The 12,582-nt window shown below is 47.0% G+C and overlaps 1 protein-coding gene across 7 annotated transcripts in view; it reads right to left on the bottom strand.

Moving 5' to 3' along the window:
* Nucleotides 1-12,582, bottom strand: part of LOC6607264 (kin of IRRE-like protein 1) — a 70,303-nt gene that overhangs the window by 22,633 nt on the left and 35,088 nt on the right. For 6 of the 7 annotated variants that reach the window (XM_032721512.1, XM_032721513.1, XM_032721516.1 and 3 more), the window contains exons 3-14: nucleotides 12,087-12,327; nucleotides 11,823-11,966; nucleotides 11,335-11,529; nucleotides 10,734-10,882; nucleotides 10,423-10,534; nucleotides 10,225-10,345; nucleotides 7,757-7,920; nucleotides 6,220-6,378; nucleotides 4,891-5,064; nucleotides 4,163-4,276; nucleotides 2,860-2,893; nucleotides 1,442-1,670 (exon numbers count right to left, since the gene is read on the bottom strand). In XM_032721512.1, coding sequence (XP_032577403.1) covers nucleotides 1,442-1,670; nucleotides 2,860-2,893; nucleotides 4,163-4,276; nucleotides 4,891-5,064; nucleotides 6,220-6,378; nucleotides 7,757-7,920; nucleotides 10,225-10,345; nucleotides 10,423-10,534; nucleotides 10,734-10,882; nucleotides 11,335-11,529; nucleotides 11,823-11,966; nucleotides 12,087-12,327 — 1,836 coding nt within the window. The remainder of the gene's footprint in view (nucleotides 1-1,441; nucleotides 1,671-2,859; nucleotides 2,894-4,162; nucleotides 4,277-4,890; nucleotides 5,065-6,219; nucleotides 6,379-7,756; nucleotides 7,921-10,224; nucleotides 10,346-10,422; nucleotides 10,535-10,733; nucleotides 10,883-11,334; nucleotides 11,530-11,822; nucleotides 11,967-12,086; nucleotides 12,328-12,582) is intronic. The other variant, XM_032721514.1, reaches the window with a different exon arrangement.

Below are 12,582 nucleotides of genomic sequence, written 5' to 3'. Positions count from 1 at the left end.
ATTCTGAACCACCAAGGGATCCCCCGTCACCGGTGGTCGTCTTGAAGTTCCGGCACTTGTCGCGTATTTTCTGGATACCCTGCCGTGTCTTCGCCTGCAGTCGCTCAAAGTAATTCGCCTTGGTCACCGGCGATGTGGAGTGATTTAGTCTTGGATGATAGGCGGTGGTGTGCTGGATGTCATAGGCGCCACCGCCCGAAGACCGCATGCTCTGAATGCTGTGCGTCCTATTGGGATAGCTCAGTTTCAGTTTGGGCAGCGATGGCGGATCCTCAGCGGCGGCGCGGTTGTGCAGTTTTCTTAGGGAAAGTTGCTTGAAAATGGCCCTCGATCGCTTGGGCTTGCCACTCGAGGTGTTTGTCCTCCTGCCCAACAAATCACCCGAGTCATTGTCGAAGTCCTGCCGCTCGAAGCGCCGTACTGGCACTCCATGCAGATAGTGATGCTCGGAGGGGGGATTCTGGCTTCGATTGGACTCGAAAAGTCTTCGCAAGCCGCGACCCTGCCTCTGGGGTCGGGAACTCCTGGCGTTCGCCGCACTCCTCAGACGCGTATTAACGCTCAGCGTTAGGATCTCATCGTCGTGGAAAATGGAGAAGGGATTCGTGATCACCGTGGAACTGTCTCCCATCTGATTGGTGGAGGGGCTTAAACTGCTTACGGATCTAGTCTTAAGGCTAACGGTACTCCTAGGCCTACTAATGGCTACTTCCTTCTGCTTACTATCTAGTACAACTACAACTTTGGCTTCACTGTGCTGCTGGTGTGGCAATAACTGCTGTCCCCTAACTTGCCCCAGATCCGTTTCGGATCGCGAGCGGACTGATGGAGCATCCGAGCCCGCCTTGCGCCGCAGCTCCTTCAAGGAGTTGCTCTGCTTGCGGAAGCGGTAGAACGGATTGTTGATGCTCAGCTTCTGGAGCAGCACCTGCGTTTCCTCGGGCGTGAGTGGACCCACTGGCAAGGGATCCACTGGACCCGGCTGCTGCTGCTGCTCCACACTCGTCACATTCAGGTGGAGCAGCTTGGGCGCCGTCGCCGGCTTCATGTCCCTGTTCATATTGTTCTCGAGGTCACGCTTGCTGCTACTGGTCTTGCTGCTAGTCAGCGAACTACTGCCCTCGCTGTTGCTGCTGTCGCTGGTTTTGGCCACCTCTGAGGTGTTGTTATTATCGCTATTGGTCAGGACAGTAGTCGATGTGGAACTGATTTTGTGGTTGTTATTGTTGTTGTGGCTTACACTACTGTCATCAAGTCGCTGTTCGTTCGGTGTTGTGTGTTGGTCTGTCAGTTCGTTTTGGTGTTCGTTTTCGTTTTGGTTTTTGTTTTTGTTATCGTGTTGCTGTTGCTGTTGCGTTAGCTGTTCGTTGGATTCGCTAGTGGTATCAATTGCCTGCTAGACCCTAGTGGGCGGTTGTAATATCATTGCAGCCATGCGTACCTTCATTGCCTCCGGTGATCCGTGTCCCGGGTACTGTTGCTGCGGATGCTGGGATGCGGCATGTAGGGCAGCGGCTGCTGCTGCTGCTGCGTGCTGCTGCTGTTGCTGCTGCTGCTGTTGTTGCTGCTGCTGCTGCTGGTGATGATGGAAGCCCGCTGGCGTGGTGTAAATCGAATCACCTTGAGGGCCACTCGTGCTATCCGAGCGTGATTTCAAATCAGCTTTCTCGCTGCGGGCAACAAACAAAAAGGAAAAGAGATGAGAATGAGAATGAGATGGGTGGAGCAAATCGTTATCGAAAATTGTTTGCCCAAGTGACAATTGTGTGGGTGGTGGTTAAGTGGTTGGGTGGTGGCTCATCGGCTGCCATCGCTGATTGGCAAATTGTATCCCTCACGCATATCTGAATATCTATTTAGTTTTTGTCGCTGCCTCGCCTCGCCGCAGGCAATTGTTTACTTGGGGCTTAGGAAATTAGATATGCCCCTTGCTCCCTTGCATCCTTGCCACCATCAATTTACTCTCGAGATGGGCCCAGAAATTTAGCCTACAAAACGAATTTTGTGGAATTTTGTGGTCGGAGCGTGTGCTCGATACGGAAATTCTAAATCCATTTCCGTTCTGCTTTTAATATTGATCTGTTCAGTGTTACACTTTGAACTTGTGTGTATATAAACAGAATATATGTATTTATTCTAAACTCCTAAACAAGAGGAACAAAGGACGTTAGCGGTGAATGGCCAAATAACCTCTCATAACTCATATTTCAGGACTGGGGCTGCATGGCATGCAGCAACAATGAGCGATAGGTTGCCCCTGTTTTGAATTGCTGCTATTGGAAAACAAAATATTATTTACCCTTCTGGAGCTTTGAGTTATATCAAATGTTTATATTCTAACGAGTTAAGCGGGTTCAACTTATGATCCAAATGAAAATTATTGAGAAAGAAAAGTTTAAAGAAATAAAAGTTTCCCTTTCGCCCAAAATGTATTATAATTTACACTAGTTAAATTTCCTTAGCTATTCTACATAATAGTCTTAACGAACCACTTTCTCACCATGTGTGAGGGTATTTCTACTTTGTTCTGCGCCAAACAAAAATGTTTGCTCGCCGATGCATATATTGAATATATGAAAAATGTATAATATTTTGGGTGGCACACACACACACGTACGTGCAGTGGAAAACATTTTTCATTGTTCCAATGCTGTACGTGTGCATTTGTATTGGTGGGCGAGTTGCTCTATTCGGCCAGTAGGGGCGCATAAATTGGCACGCCAGCGCCACCTGTTGGGTGCAGGATGCGGCTGCATAAAAATATATCAAAATGGTCATTTATCTATGGCCCCCACCCTGTACATGTGTGTGAGTGTGTGTGTGTGTCTGTGGGTGTGTACGTATTACGCTTCAACTTACCTGTCTTTATCCGATGATTTATAGCCCGTGGAACCTGTGCCATGCGAGAGGAAAGAGAAAGGAAAGAGAAAGGGGAAGATTCATATTAGAGTGTGCAATATTCAGGAATATAAATTCCACCCATTATTCTTTGAAGGGTGTGGTTGTGTCCCGCTGCAAAATAGTAGAAATTAGCTGTGAAAATACCGCTGGCAATTTGCAAACAGACAGCTAGACAGAGGGCAATGTACATATGAATATATTTTTGAAATGTGCCCTTGGAGCGCCGTGATAAATGAGCCAAGTTCTTATTGATTGCGAGGGACGTGTAAATTCCCAACGAGGTGTTCGCAAATTTTGATGGATATGGAAGGGGTGAAGTGAAGGCTCCCCTCGGCCAGAGATATATGTGGCACAGTATCGGGTCGCACTTGAGAGATCTGTCAAACGGCATTTGACAACTGGAAGGCAGCTGCAGCAGTCAGTCAGCCAGTCAAATTGACAGCTTGATTGACAACTGAGAAATTGCGATTAGGTGCCTGGGACTCGGGACACAGCCTGAAAAGTGTTTACAGATCACGAGGATGTGGATGGGTAACTGTGTGCAGGAACGGCTCGGATGTCCTTCAGCAATTTCAAAGTTTCGCCCTTGCTCCTTTTGAAAATTGTTTTACAATTGAAAAAAGTTTCACCGCTTTTTGTCTGCGTTTTGATTTCTAATTAGGCAGCGAACTCTGGCTTCAAGCCATCTTCCTCCGCCGAAGGAGAAGAGATGAAAATGTTGGCGCAACTAACAAAAAGCCGGCTGGAAAACCCTTAACCCTTTTGTGTGCGCAGGGGGCAGGATTCAGCGGAGGAAACAGGAAAAGGAGACTGACCGCAGGCGTTGGACGCTAATGAATATTTTATGAGATTTATTTGAGTTTCGAGTTTCAAGCAGTGTGTAGGGAAAAAAAGAAAAAAATATAACAAAAAAATAAAATAAAATGAGCCAACACAACACACACAAAGCGGCAAAGAGACGCATCCATCCTGGCAGCCATTTTTTCCGCCATGACCGCGTCCTTCTCGCATTTCAATGCTTTGTGAGCTGGCAAGTTTTTGTGTTTTTGCAATTAGTGTGACAGCGGCCTTGGGGGACTGGTTTCCAGCTAGATTGGGGTGGTGGTGTTGGCTGCTTGGTGGTGAAACAGGCGCCATAATCAAGGAGGAAGTTTTAATTGTCGCGGCCTTGACGGCACTGGCGGTGCAATTAATACGGGCCCGATGATTGTTCGCCTTCTTGTTTTTTTTGGGTGTGCTTCTCCTCCTTCTTTCAACTTACCCTTGAAGCAGCATCTCTTGCTCTTGATCGCATAGATACAGAGGCAAACCAGCAAAAGGATGGCGGCCATGCAGCCCCCGGCCACGCCCATTAGATAGCTCATCTCGTAGGGTTCTGTCCGGAAATTCCATTCGATTCGATACACGGATTCGTATTTGTATTCGTATTCGATGTGGTGGAGGGTGGTGGGGTTGATTATGCAAGCATTAAGGGGAATTTTCATTTTCATATGCAAAATATATGTTATGCAATTCATGTATTGCACGTGCGATTGATTTTAATTAAAATCGTTGGGCAGCGATGCGATGATGGGTGGGGGGAATATGTTTAATGAGTTCTCAGTTCGTGTGTTCTTTCAACAATTTACACTATCTTGTGGTAATAAGCAGGGATTAATCACTATTCGGCTAATTAATATGAACTTTGAATGAAATATTAAGGATATTAAAGTTACTGAACTGAATTACTGAAATTGTTGTTTCTATGATTCAAAATTTGACTTATATCTTTGGATAAAGACTTAATAACAATATTGGTTTATGACTGTGACGATGCTAACATGAAATTGTTTTGCAGGAATGTTTGATATTTTATGCATTAATTTCTTGATTATTATGTGAATTGAATACATTTTAGTTAAACATGAGTGTAACTTAAATACGTGATGTATGTGATGGGGAGCAGTATGCGGGGAGGGGGTAAAGAAAATCAAAGAAAAGTCTATGCACCTGCAAACGTACCCTCCACAATCAGGTGTATGGCATGACGATCGGTGCCCCGCTCGTTCTCCACCACCAAGTAGTAGGGCCTGGAGTCGTGCTCGTCCGCGTGCAGGATGTGCAGGGTGGACAGGTAGCAGTCCTCCCGAGTGTCCGGCTGCATGTCATCGGCCCGGAAGCGATCTGTGGGGTATGAAATGGGAAATCAGGCAAGTCCTTGTCCTTGTTACTTGTTACCAAATGCGAATTGGCTTTCGTGGGCTAAGTAATTGCACTGGAATTGCACACAATTTGTCGGCGGCCGACATTAATCATTCGATTCGATGGGCTAACTAGCATCGCAAGCGAAAAAAAAAATGGCCGCGGAGCAAAGGAGAACGGATTGGACGGGAATGCGCTCCGTTTGATTTGTGTCAGTGGCAGTGAGAGCACGCAGGATTACACGCACGAAGGACGAGCAAGGATGGACACGGGCAGACAAGCTGAAAATGAAGAGTAATGCGACTTGCGGACCAAGGACCAGTGTTGCCAAGTCAGATGTTTTCTAGAATAAACGATACCAGATTTAATTCTCACCTGAACTAGTAATTTATTGAATTATATATTTATAGTTGGTTCTCTATCTGTGTCTGTGTTCTATATTTTAATTTGCTCAGAACTTTTTTAATATCCTAATACTTCATAAAAGAAATTATTGGATTTCTTTGAACTTTGAAATGCACTAACATGAGAAAATGCTCTTTTCTGGAGTAATTTAATTTAAATCTGCAATTTCAGGTAATCAATAGTTGCCAACAATGGCCAACACTGGCCAGCAAGGAAGCAGTTTAAGTTCATGGAGTAGCGAGGGTAGCGGAAGTTAAGGAGGGATGCAGCCGCATCTGGTTGCGGATGTTCATCCCGAAAGAGTTTCAGCTGGGTTGTGTGCGCTGGCTGTCTGTTGAAGCTCGGATTACCGGCGGCTGACAGGCGTGGGAAGTCTGCTCGAGGCGCCCCCATCTCGACCACCCATTCTTTGCACCACCCCCTTTGCAACAACGGACATGACACTGCCAGTTTCTTGTCCGACTCTGACTCCGCGTGGTCATGTAATTTGTCTTGATTTGCGGAACAATTCTGCGCGAATGCCCCCCGTCCGCAACCCTTTCTGCGAAGAGGCAGTTAATCTAATGAGCCCTCGAGCGGGCGGAGCCATCGTTCTGCATCCTGTAGAGCGGCGCTAATTGAATTCCGAGTAGGCAAAACTAAGTCCAGCGTCTAATTGCATTACAATTAGGTGACCAATGGGGCGGATGGTAAGCGCTGAGCGGTAACTGCCTATCAAACAAGTATACGCACCGATGCCCGAGCCGGCCTCCAGACGCAGTGATCCCCATTCCCAGGCGACGCGCTGTGGCCGCGGATCCGCACAGACGACCATTGTCAGGCTGGCCGCCTCTCCTCGCTTCACGGAGACGGTGTGCAGGGAAGGATGCAGTCGCAGGACCTGCGGGGCACCTGCAACGACAACGGAAACAATGGTGAAAAATGCATAAAAGAGGCGCGCTTAGTCCGGCCAGATGACTTTTTAATTGAGTTGGTGTGGCGCAACGCACTCGCCGAGCCGCACTGCCGAAGATAATTATGGTATATAGAGTGGTTAGAGGGTGGAGTTCAAGCAACCAACCACTTTGGGCGCTCCAATATGGCATTAGTGGTCTGGGGATCTCGGATAGGCAAGTAATTTGAGACCTTGAATATTTTTATATATACTGATGTGAATTTTAGTTAAATTATTAAAGTAATGTATATATATCAATATGAAAATGAAGTTTGTTTTAATCTTAAATGTACATATAGTATGTATCTATTTCTGAAATATTACTGTGAGAAACTAGGTCCTTTTTTTGACACTTTGGCACTCTGTCGCTGTTAGTTAGTTTGTTACACACACATAGATATGTATAAATGTGGTGAGGACTTTTTTCGTGCGCTTGTTTATTTTTGTGCATTTTTTTTTTTTGCTGGCTCTGCTAAATTGCTCGTGTCCTTGGTTGGTCATAAATTATGTACGTGCTGTGGTATTCGGCACTAAATTTAAATATTTCTTGCTGTTCTTTTTTTTAGAGTTTTCCTTTTTTTCCGAGTTTGCTGTCCAGTTTTTCGCCCTCGGCAGTTGCAGCTCCATTTTTTTTATTCCGCTGGCGCTGCGGTCATAAGTTCATTTTGATTTTGTGCTACGTTTTGGTTTAGTCCGTTGCCCAGTTGCTAGTCGCCGTCCACCGCGAAATTGTATGGTTGCAAGGAGGAGGGAAATGGCAAGGGGTAAAAATTTAGGGAAAGTGGAAAAGCGGGAAAGCGACGAGGAGGTGGCAACGCAAGCGCTTAAAATGTTTCGCAGGCGCTTTCCGGCTGCAGCTTTTAATGGAGTTTTGTTAGTTGTTTTAAGTGTGCATTAGTTGCACGGGAGCCCAGCGAGGGGAGGAATTAAATGAGTAGCCCGAGGAGGAATAGGTTTCGCCTTTTTTTCCCCGCTGCGTTGTCACCTTCTCTGTGGCTATGCTGGTCATTTCCATGACACTGGTTTCCATTCCAGTCCGGGTAAAAAAAAAGAACGGGGAAAAATGACATCGAAAAAAGCAAAGAGAGCTGGGATGCAGATTTATGACCGCAAACATGGTTCGTTCCTTAACCCGCAATACCCTTTCCGGTGGGTCGGTTGGCCATCCCTTCGGCAATGCCTCTCTGGATTCCAGATCCTCGAGGATTCGATGCGTGTCAGGTGGAAAACATGCAGGTTGCGGCACCAGCCGTGTTGTCGTCATATTTTGTGGCATTGCGGTTTTTATGGCCACACCACACACAGTAAATACAAGCAGTGCAGATAGCGACTTACCCACAACTTGCAACGACACCGGATCGGATATGGCCACCCGCTCCTGGCCATTGATGTAGCTGGTGGCCCGGCACTCGTACTCGCCCTGGTATTCGTAGGTGACGTTGTCGATGACCAATCTGGACTCGGAGCCTCGCTCCACGTACTTGGAACCATGGGCCATTCTGAAAGGAAAGTTGAGAGAGCAAGTATTAACTACTTTTAACAGTATCTAACTTGGCAACAGTTGGAATCCATAGGAAAACTAATTAATTTCCCCGATGTACCGATGCAAAAAGCCAGTTGTCCGTGCGGCAATTGATTATGATTATGCGCAACTAATATACGGATTCCATCTGGTCACGGACTTCGGCATGGAGCGCACTTTGCAGGCCGCTCTTTGAGCTGCTCGCAGTCGAGCAAAATGAAACTGATGCATGCAACGGAGGATGCCACATTCCTCCTCCAGACCCCGGCCTTTTCCCATGTGTCCTCATGCTGCTGCAATCCTTGCTTGGCAATATTGAAAATTGCGTATGCGTATGAGTTATTTTTTGGTGCAGACTGCCCGACTCCGACTAACAGACGGGTGGGCCAAAGAGCTGGCTCACAGAAATATTTGATACATTTTTAATATGAGAAATGCCTTTCAAGCTGCGAAATGCTCTGGGCTCTCAGATTCTTTTGAGGGAGCCGCATAAAGAATGGAAAAAAAGCAGCATTTCAGCCAATACATTCATTCGATGGTGATTTAAGTGGAAGCAAGGATCTTTAAGGCGGTCCCTGGCAACCGGCAATTAAAGGCATTAAATTAGAAAGCCATTCAATTGCAAATCTGCCAAGTCGAAAAAGTTTGGCAAGCGCTTTTCTTTTTTTCGACTCCAATTCTCGAAGGTCCAGCAAGTGAGAGAGAGCGGCGAAATCACGTAAATCAAAGTGACAGGATTTCGTGTCCTGTGTCGTGTCCTTGGGTACCTCATTTGCAAGCCGCCCGCCTAGCAGTTGCACTTGCAGCTCGGTCGAAGGCCACAAGGACACCACCTGGGAGGAGATTAAGGAGCTGCCGAGCATACGTCGCTCGGCCTGTCAGCGGCTCACTTCGTGGCATTGATTTATTACCCACTGGTTCCAAATGGGCGACTCCCGCTGTTTACCCAACACGGCACGCGCCATTTAATTCGGTGGGTGGCAGTGGGTGGCTGTGGGCGCTTGTGTTTGGAGAACATGCGTGGAAATTAGTTTTCAACAATTGACATTTAATTTCTGATAAACACGCGCGCATTCGCTTCATTAAGTCAACACGTCAATGTGTTGCATGTGGCATTCGTTATTAGATGACGACACCTTCGCATAACAACTTCCCATACTCCTATATCCTACATATATGTCTGTCCGATCACGATCTGGCGTAGCTATGTGTGTTTTATATGCTGCCCCGATTGTCTGGGGGCAAGTGCAAACAAATGGAATCGCAAAAATCACGTACTTACGCGGCAGCGTCAAGCCCTTGCCTCGGAAAGAGACGCAAATACGCAGCAGAAAGAGAGAGGACGGCCCATAGGCAGTCGGATGAGGAGTGCTCCGATTTTTTCCCATACAATCTGCCTGCTTTGCATACTAATGCACGACGGCATTAACCACGAAAGCAGAAACGGAAGGAGCCTAATCCTGCAGGCATTATAGATGGCTGCTTGCTACCCTAGCTCAATATGGCTATATACGAACGTTGTCTCTTTGCTATCAGCATAGTCTTTAATGAATATCAATTATCCTATAATGGTATTGCGATGTAAAAAGTTCTAAGTTCGAATCATGACTTTTTTTTTATTTTATCTATAGTAATATTGATGATTTCTATATAAAAAACGAGTACTTCGAATTACAGGGTAGAACCGCTACAGCGCAACCAAAAACAATCCGTGTTGCATGATGTTTTCCTTGTCTCAAACAATTTCCGCTGAGCAGGTAATTAAAATTACGCGAAATAGCATCCTAGTTGTTGAAAAGTGGACGAGGCTCCTCATATAAAGGAAATGTGCAACAGGAAATGTGCTTACGTAAGAAGGAAAGGCTGTTAATACAGGCTTATCTTGCTACATATACTGTTACTAAATTTAACTATTCATTCCATAAAGTGCAACCATTTCTACAACATATTTATTACAGGGGCAAGACAAATATGGCGCATACGCAGAGTGAGCCGCGCTTAATTAGCTCTACCATTCAGCCGGCTACAAAAACAGGTCCCAAGACGAGTTATCCGAACGGGAAAGTCACGTGTTTAAAGCCAGACCAGTAAAATTTTTAACGGAACCTAGAAGACCACCAAAACTATGCAACGCAAACTGCCAAAGAACTCCAGCGAGGCCAACCTTAAGTTATGCACACAGAGAAAAACTTAAGCCAACTTGACAATGGTATTGGTAACTAACTCCATCCTGAACCCAAGAATGTGTATTTTCAGTGTACTTATACGTCGATGGACTCACCTCTGTACCCATTTGAAGGATGGCAGGGGATTACCATCAGCCAGGCACTCAAAGGCTGCAGGACTAAAAAGCGGGGCGGTGGTAAGGCGATCCGGACCAGCTGAAATAATTTTGGGAGGATCTGAAAGGAAGGGGAGAGCGCGGAAGAAAGCAGAGCCAGGTGAAAACTTTGTCCAAGGTAAATAGTAAGATACGTACATTTCACATCCAACTGCACCGACAGCTGCTCAGAGGTGCCCACCGAGTTCTGTGCCTGGCAGGTGTACAATCCGGCATCGCGACGCCCGACGGGACGCAATTGCAGAGTTTCCTGTGGGCAAGAGATTGGAGGTGGAGAGGAGATTGGAGGTGGGTGGGATCAGCGGGCAATTTAATACAATTACAAATTTCTGCTACACTTCAGATAAATTCCCAGCGAGGGGGTGACTCTACCCGAAGCAATTTCGGAACAACATAAACAAGCTGGGCGGTAGTATCCGCATCCTTAGCTGCAACTAAGCTAAGCTCACCTGCAAGCTGGCTATCTCGGAGCGACCTGCCCGCCGCCAGACGATGCTGGCCGGCGGATTGGCATCGGCTACGCAGCGCAGGACCAGGGCATCCTTGTCCTCTTCCAAGTCGATTTCCGGTGAGCCAATTAGACGGATGCTCGGCGCGTCTGCGAGAAAAACAGAACACAGGAACACAAAATAGAAACAGAGAAACGGAGACGGAGGCGGAGACGGAGATGGAGACGTTCAACTTGGTTAGGCAAAACAAAAACAGCAATTGAAACTGCAGAAACAGCAATGGCAGCCGAGCAAACAGAGTCAACAAGCCGGGCAAGTCCTGCTCCTGCCAAGTCCTCTGGGACAAGTCAACTCTTGAATTGCTCAGCAAAACAGGAAATTACAGCAAATTGTTGTTAATTTAATTGTTACAGCTTTCTGTCTCCGATTCGGACTTGGATTGTGATTCCACTGCCACTTCTACTCGGTCTCCATGCCTCTTGCTTAGATTGCCTGGCCCTGACTTTAAGCCAAATCGAATGAAGCCACTTTAGTGGCCCGGCCCGCATTCAAGCTGCAGGTGCTGTATCAGAGTTTTGCATATCGTTATCGCAACACTCACATTTCACGTCCAGCCTGGCCTCCACCACCACCGATTTGGCCGTGTAGGACTCGTGGTAGGCGGCACACCGCAGTATATCTCCGTGGCGCTCCCGCATCGCCGACACCTGCACCACCGAGGTGGCCGACCAGGTGCGTGGATTATCCGGCTCGGTGGCATTCATTTGCGGGTGGATGGGCGAGATCTCCTGGTCGCCTGGGGGAGAGAGCAGCAGCAAATGGGAATTAATTAACATTAACAACTGCCGCTGGATAACAACAGCCACTGGGCTAATGCGGCATGCTGCACCCAAAAAAATGTACTATCAGTTGAATTGAAATAAATATAACAATGAATATTCATTTGGGTTGCTGAAAAAATAAACTATTAATCGTGGAAAAATATGCAATTGGTTTTGTGTGAAAGCAAACATTTATATTTCCCTTTTCCGTGTTTGCCACATTAACTGGCAACATTTCGTTGCGTGTGCTCCCAAGGAATGCACTTACCCAAAAACCATTTGAGGGTGGCCGGCGGATTGCCGTAATGCGAGATGCACTTGACCGTCGCCAGGGCGCCGGCGTCTGCGGTGATGTTGTGTCCCGGCGGCACGTGGACCGCCTCGTATTCGAGCCTCGGTCGCTGTGGCGCCACTGCAAACAGAAGTGAAGTGTCCTTGGCAATTAAGTCTCGAGGATAAACGGTGAATTAAGGGGCATTTTAGCATGTCCCTTCTCTCAATCGAACCGAGAATCCGGATGCGAGGCACTTACCACGTACGACAAGGCGCACAGGCTGGCTGGTGAGGGCATCCTGAGTGGTGAAGTCACTGGCCGTCACTTGGCACTCCCATAGTCCGTCGTCAAAGTCCAGTGTGGCGGAGCGGATCCAGAGGGAGCAGTCGCCACCGAGCTGCACCGGCGGCGGATGGAGATCCAGATGCAGGACATTTCCATTGTCGCTCGTCGGCATACGTGAGGCCCATTCGTATTTCTTTGTATAGATGCCAACGGGCTGGGGTGAGGAAATGGATCGGGTTAGTTCCACACTCGGAGAAAAAATTCAATTATACTAATTTTGAATATTATTATTATTTTCAAAGATTTTTGCGAATGCAGTACATTCGATATAGACAAGATTTTTCCGCTCCTATCAAACTTGGTATAATATAAACATTTTTCCACTAAGATATTTATCCCCGTGTCGATTGGTTAAGGATGGGGATAAAAACGATGATGGCGTTGAAATGAACTGGGCGTCGTCTACGAC

Source organism: Drosophila sechellia, chromosome 3R, assembly GCF_004382195.2.
Source record: "Drosophila sechellia strain sech25 chromosome 3R, ASM438219v1, whole genome shotgun sequence".
NCBI lineage: Eukaryota > Metazoa > Arthropoda > Insecta > Diptera > Drosophilidae > Drosophila > Drosophila sechellia.
The sequence above is the reverse complement of the archived record's forward strand: the minus strand, read 5'-3'. Positions and strand labels throughout refer to the sequence as shown.